Source organism: Musa acuminata, chromosome BXJ2-10 (assembly GCF_036884655.1).
Source record: "Musa acuminata AAA Group cultivar baxijiao chromosome BXJ2-10, Cavendish_Baxijiao_AAA, whole genome shotgun sequence".
Lineage (NCBI taxonomy): Eukaryota > Viridiplantae > Streptophyta > Magnoliopsida > Zingiberales > Musaceae > Musa > Musa acuminata.
This window is the reverse complement of record NC_088347.1, coordinates 27,183,731-27,190,580: the sequence shown is the minus strand read 5'-3', so window position 1 is coordinate 27,190,580 and position 6,850 is coordinate 27,183,731. Positions and strand designations below refer to the sequence as shown.

The 6,850-nt window shown below is 38.3% G+C and overlaps 1 protein-coding gene across 2 annotated transcripts; it reads right to left on the bottom strand.

The window, feature by feature from the left end:
* Positions 1-152: 152 nt before the first annotated feature.
* LOC135624866 (uncharacterized) lies at positions 153-5,605 on the bottom strand. Of its 2 annotated transcripts, XR_010491805.1 has the most exons (5): positions 5,408-5,605; positions 3,751-4,069; positions 1,236-1,321; positions 1,088-1,146; positions 153-330 (listed from the first exon to the last, which is right to left on the bottom strand). XR_010491805.1 is itself a non-coding variant. In XM_065128888.1 (4 exons), exons 1-4 carry the CDS (start codon positions 5,550-5,552, stop codon positions 293-295), a joined length of 561 nt encoding a protein of 186 aa, XP_064984960.1. In that variant the 5' UTR covers positions 5,553-5,604; the 3' UTR covers positions 153-292. The 2 variants fall into 2 exon arrangements, 1 of the variants encoding a protein (XP_064984960.1); XM_065128888.1 differs by lacking the exon at positions 1,236-1,321 and having other exon boundaries at positions 5,408-5,604.
* Positions 5,606-6,850: the final 1,245 nt, after the last annotated feature.

Here is a 6,850-nt window from a genome sequence, read left to right as displayed (position 1 = left end):
AGGAATTGGACACTTACCATTAGACGAGCCATACTGTTAACTACCTGTTTTTCCAAAAGCTAGAAAGCACACGCAATCCAAATCGGATTCTCTAACGGCGACCACTATGGATCAGTGTTACCTACGCTTACGCTTATAAGTCATCACAAAACTCGAGGAAGCATCTGCAACAATTTAAACCGAGTTAACTTGATTACAGCCTTTACGGCAACATGTGAAATTGCATAAAGGCACACAAGACAAGTCTAATCTAGTACAAGGCCGCTTTCAGGGTGCTAGTCAAACTCAAATGTCAACGATATTTCTTCACGATCCTTGTTTTAATGCCCCCTGCGAGAAACCAAAACCCTCGATGCAATTAGATACGGAAGCAATTAGATTTCGTTTTTAGTAAGCAAACACGTGGCTTAGCAAAAGAAGAAACATCCATCATTAGATCAACAACCTAAACAAGCTGAGTTAGGAACTGCAAACTATATTTTAAATTCAAAAGAGTTTTATTTTTGTTCATGTTTGAAAAAAAAAAAAAATCTAAATGCAGAAAAAGCCTATTGATGGTAGTTATGCCTATGGGTTAAGAAAACATAACTAAAAATGATGCTATTTAATATGGGATGGTATTATATCACAACGATGAGTGAAATTTCGTAGAAACAAAAAAATTATTAAAAATCTTCTCTCTTTTTTTTTGCCCCAATAAGAGAACTTGAGTTATAGCATTTGCTTTGTTGTATGTCTTGGTCTGCAAAGGTGACTGTAATCAGATGGTCGGTTTTAACGTGTTGCACAAGTATCTGGATAGACTAGGTAGGATAGGTAGATATGATCCGCCTATGAATGGGTTTCTCTTCAATGCTGTATGTCATACTACTACTACTGCTCTCATGCTAAAGCCAACTAATCTTGTAACTAATGCATATTCATTTACCTGAATGATCCTACCTACCTGAATGATCCTTTTTTAAAGCGCAATTTTAACTAATGCATATTCATTTCCAGAAGCACAGATGCATATTCATTTTTAAAGCGCAATTTTAGCTTCAGTTTTCACTCGGATATGTTCCAAAACGTAAAGTAAATGACTGACCGTCTACTTCCGCAAACCGAACTTCCTTCACCATGTCAGCAGCAGCACGATACTCGAACCTGCCATTCGCAACAACCAAATTACTGTATGCATATTAAACAAAGAAAAATTAGAGGGAAAAGCTAGTTTTTCTCAAGGTCCATTTAACCTGAATCTTCAAAGAATATCTAATATGAGCTCTGTGATAAAGTAGAACACTTGGTAAACAATGATCTTTTCGCTTGACTTCACAGCCTAGAATGTTAACCAGTGGCTTTTAAAAAGACATGCCAGAAGACAAACATATAAAAAAAATTCAAATGTCTGCAGATAAAGAGGATAAAAAGTTGTCATTTGTGAAACGAGAAAACTCAATACAGGGGAAGAAAACTAAAAACAACCATACAAATGAAAACAAAAGAAACGAGAAATAATGTGCACCGACGGACTGATAGCTTGCATGCATAGTAAACTATTAAACAGTATGTTTTCTAAGATCTCTGGACCCTTGTTTTCTGAATGTGAACACTCTTATCTTCGTCTTCAATACCAAATTTCTCTCTCATTTCCATTATGAATTTGGAACCAGTATAGAAGTCTAACTAATTATTCTTATTGTAATGTAGATGGGTTATTAGAACTCTTTCAAGGTAACATTGGTAATAAAATCTTGGCAGAGGAGACGAGAGCCACAGTCTTTAAGTCATCTTCCTTTCCTGCTCCACGCACAACAATTCTGCTGATATTCACAGGAAGTTTTATGTGAGGGTACAACAATTCTGTTGATATCCCCACAAAGTTTTATGTGACAGCATGAGATTCACCATGTTATAGAAGTATATCACATTGCAAAGCTCGATGTGTCGGATTCTAATGGGAAAAAGTACCTCGGAACTTTTCTGAAATCACAGCATCTAGTAGAAGGGTACCTTGTTTAACTATGAGAAATTTTTGAGGAAATGTTCAAACCTGATGGCCTAAACATCAACAGGTTAATGGCACCACTATTCAAACTTAGACATTAAAGCAAATATAAGTTAAGTTGTTCCTCTAAACTAGAAGCGAACGGTCCACATGCAATTTACCCCCCTACTACAAGAAAGCAAGGTGATCACTGAGTGCATATGCAACTTCACAACATTGCCACTGTCTACTCTTGGGATGAGGATCTCATTGTCCCTTTGTAGGCCTTGATCATCAAAATTAGGCAAGATTAGCTACTAATAATATATTACTTTGGCCAATGCCATGTAGATGCCTGATGAACGACCAAATTAAACAGTTCAGGAGAAGAGCATTCCCTCAGAACTTGTGTTCCTAATTTCTCCTTGCCAAATAGGCCTTTAGTAGAAGTAAATCTACAGTCCATAAACCATCTACATCTTCAAAAATATGCTCACAAAGAAAACTGTTGGTGGGTTTAGAGCAGGTTCCAAATCAAGAATTTGTCCAATGCTAAACATGCAAAGGAGTTGGCCTCTTTTTGTGTAATTTCCAAGTAGAAGGAACATTTAGTTGCCAACTCTATCCCCTTGCCGAAGGCCAACAAAGATTATATTAAGATTTGAAACATTGATTACCTTATTTTATTGCCATGAAAGATATAAAAGACAAACCTGATAAACAATGTGCCTTCATTCTAGTTTGCACAACCACGTTGGATGTGACTAAGGACAACTACATCAACAACAAAAACAATAATTTTGTCTGCACATATCCATAGTTCGAAGTCTCAAGTACTGGACTCGTGTAAGTTCCTGACTAGACCAATACAGATCTGATTCATATCAACGTACTGACATATGATATACCAGCTGCCACCAGCGAGAGGGCCTATAGGGTTAGGGCACAGATCTTGGGGACCCTGAATTGGAAAAGCCTATAATCGGCTGGTCAATGACCTGGGGATCTCCATTAAACCCAGTATTTACCACCTAGCTCATACCGGTCCAAACAGTTTTTCAAATCCAGTGTATATATTAGCTACCAGGCTGCCCTACCTATGCTGCAGATATAGAATACCAACATCAAGATATTTTCACATATCTATTTCTGAGTCATTAGTATTTGAGAAAAAAGGCTAATCTAACAGTGGTGTTCTATATTGCTATCCAGAAAAAAAATTGCTTCATATAACAATACTGTAGCAGAATAGAGAAATATCATCGAAAACAATTGTGCAATATCTGATTTTTGCCATTAATCACATAAATATACATCTATATTTATTGTAAGATACACAGCTAACAACAATGTAGAATATCAATTACCAGGGTGTGGTGAAATAAAGGAAACTGGACAATATTCATTCCAACATCCATAAAAAAATGGCATGCTGTTGTAAGTCATGCTGATAAACTGGTACAAAAGGCACAAGATCACAAATAATAAGAGATAAAGTTGACCTTTATAATTACCAACATGGTAATCATCAGAATGCATCTGGGGATTTAATGAACTTAGAAAGTATCCGATGTTTTAATGAATCAAAATGACTGAAAGTTATGCATTAAATATCTGTGTGTCCTTCCGTGAGCAAAGAGTGAGACAAGAGAAACACATAGACACAGAAAAGAACTTGCTGAAATAGAGGAAACATGCAAGTTCAAAATAAAATCAGGAAACACAAAGTATTCTATTTTCAAAAGACAAAGTGAGCAAATTATCATTATTATCATAGTTACCTATTGGAGAAAACCACTCCAATCTCATATTCTGATCTGATTTTGGAAGCTTCAACGAGGACAGTAACAATTTCTGTTTTCCTGGTGCTGGCCATAAGACAATCATATTCACTTGGAACAATGACCGCAAAGAAGTTATCACTCAGCTTGCTCAAACATATCTTATCGATAGATGCAAGCATAATTCGTCGTTTCAATACATCAGCATCTGGATCAACAAGATAGATAGCAGAACCCGTAATCATTAATATACACCGCTTCATCTTTCCAGTGCCTGTACACTTCAAGACCTTGTCAGCAAATAGAAGTGTCTCATCTCCTGCATAAGTCGAAGTTCTTCACATGAGTGAGACACGACATTCTACTTGCCTTGGTGTAAAATCTAACAGAGTAAGCTATTCATGTAGGAACCAGTTGGAAACTGTTATTAGAACTTTAACTAGTATAATTAGTTTAGTTAAGCTATTCACATAGAAACCAGTTGGAAACAGTCATAAGAACTTTAATTAGTATAATTAGTTTATCTAAAAAAAAATCTTGCTTTCAATACCTGTTGACCACTCCATTAAGGAACCCGGTCGGCATGATCATGAACAATCGAACAAGATATTCATATTCCTATTGCATCTGTTTGATGCTCGACTAAAAAAGCAAAGTTTGCGGGCACTCATTTTATTATCCTATAATGAGACAAATGTTATGAAAATGATATAACCACTTCTTTTTGTTGAAGAAAAAGGTGGGAAGATCCCACCTTCTCTCTATATATGAATAAAAATAAGGATTAAATGTCACTAAAATCAAACAATGATCTCAGATATCGAAGATGTAATGCTCAAACCCAGAGAACAATAGAACAGGAGAACCCATATAGAAACAAAATTCACTCCCCCAAATATCCTTGATGTAGTTAATGGTCGATGGTTATCACATCCTCGATGGATATTAGATCTTTCGGAATCACATGGAAAAACTTTCTTGATCTAATCTGTACTTGTAATAACTTTACTGACCAAGAAATGTCGGAAAAATAACCCATAACTCAATATCTTGAAGTATCGCACCCTCGATCTTTGTAGTTCTTCATCGTAAGTACCCTTGCCCGAATCTCATTCCAAGAATTCATCAACCGCCACCGCCACCATCGCCATTTCCCAAGAAATTCCTAGTTCAAATCACCTATCCCTTCTTTCTCCTTCAAGAACTACTCCCCAGTAAACCTTGCCAAGAAAATATTGCTTGATCGCTTGCGTACTACTTGCTCCAAGAACCACGCTTCAAGAACCGCACTCCTTCAAGAACTACTCCCCAGTAAACCTTGCCAAGAAAATCTTGCTTGATTGCTTGCGTACTACTTGCTCCAAGAACTACGCTTCAAGAACCGCACTCCTTCAAGAACTCCAATCAACCAGATCGATTGCTTATTACTTGCTCCAAAACCGAGCCGAGAAATTCTAGTTGTAGTGCTACCGATTCTCTTCACAATCCATGTCGACCCGACTAAGAGACGCAACCAACCAAAAATGAAACCCATCCCCTGGGAGAGAAACTAGATGCTTGTTCCTTCTGCACGGAAGACAAGACGAGATTCCGGAGGAAGATCAACCAGAGAGAGAGAGAGAGAGAGAGAGAGAGAGAGAGAGAGAGAGAGAATAACCTTGCTTGGACAAGATGGCGGAGAGGAAGGGGTCGGAGGGGACGTCGAGGTAATCACCCTTGACGTCCCGGCGGAAGGAGGCTCCGCGGCGGGCCTTCACCCCCATGAACGGCCTCGGAGGTCGAGAAGCGGCTTCCCCTTCCATTGCCCGAGCGAAGAAGAGATGGAAAGAGGCGTCCTTCTGCTTGTTCTTGTGACTTCCTGCCTCTTTCAAATTCTTTATTATTCATCGTCGCCATCCTCGTCACGCCACGCCACGCCATTCCCCGAGCGTCACTGTTGCGTGTACCTACTCTCATTTCGTGCTCTGTGGGCGTGCATTTCTACAAACATCTGAGGGACGGTTTTACCACTTGGGTGATGCTGGAGAGGGTGAATCCGTAACTTCACATTTTATGGATACATATCTTATTTAGTGCATACACATATAAATATTGCATCAAACTTATCCTAAATTCTTGATTGATGCATCGATCGCAATCCCAACCCTTCGTTTCGGTCTTCTGCGATTGATTTAGTAGCTCGAGTCCAATGATGCCTTGTGGGTGCAAGAAATGATGACGGTGTTGATGCAGACGTGTCGCCCGACGCGTGCCTTTTGGGTGAAATCCACCACCACCCGAGCAATCCCTGCCGTTAACAGCTGATCGATCCCGAATCTTTATGTCACATCACCAGTAATAATCACGTGAGATGATGAAATTTATTTTGGTGTCTCTTTTGTGATCAATAATTGGTTTAACTTAAGTTCGGGTTCGACTCGATAGTTTCATAGGCTTAACGATTTGGCTCCGTAAACAATTGATCAGACCAATCCTCAATCAGAATTATTATTATTGTTATCGTCGTCATCATCATCATTATCATAACTCTGTCAAATCTTTCTTACCCTCAAAACCATTTTTTGAGTTTACATACTCTCAAATGACAAAATCATACGGGTACATTCATCGTCTAAAACGATAATTCCTCATGAGCCTATGAGCCGTACCAATGATCGACCGATCAAATGATTCAGATTGATATTAGAATGAGAGCTCAAAGCCCTGGATCGAACAAATTCGCTTCGAAGCAGTACACCTCGATTACGAGCTCTTATCAACTAACATCAATAATGTCGGTAGTGAAAGCCCAACTTTTTTATTTCTTTTTCTCGTGCCAACCTAACAGTGAATAGAAAAATACATGATAATTTTTAAATTGATTCAACATTGAACCATATAGAAAATTTGGAAAAACTCAACACTGAGCCATTCAATTAAGTTATTTGTGTCCGTCTTCTAGTAGTCATTGCGTTGGTAATGAATGCCGAACTATTGGTTTCTTCCGTACCCCGTGCTGCACACCTATAAATCTAAAGTTCCATGAAACACGGCTCCTTTGTCCTTCCTAATATTCTCTTTCTTAAGGTCGTGCTTTTAATTTCTTTGGAACATAAACAAA

What these genes read in the sequence shown, in the direction of transcription:
- LOC135624866 (XM_065128888.1), bottom strand. Translation starts at nt 5,552, where the DNA reads ATGGAAGGGGAAGCCGCTTCTCGACCTCCGAGGCCGTTCATGGGGGTG. An exon ending in CGCCATCTTGTCCAAGCAAG is followed by an intron (nt 4,070 to 5,407) that starts GTTATTCTCTCT and finishes CGACTTATGCAG; the next exon opens with GAGATGAGACACTTCTATTT. An exon ending in GGAGTGGTTTTCTCCAATAG is followed by an intron (nt 1,147 to 3,750) that starts GTAACTATGATA and finishes TGCGAATGGCAG; the next exon opens with GTTCGAGTATCGTGCTGCTG.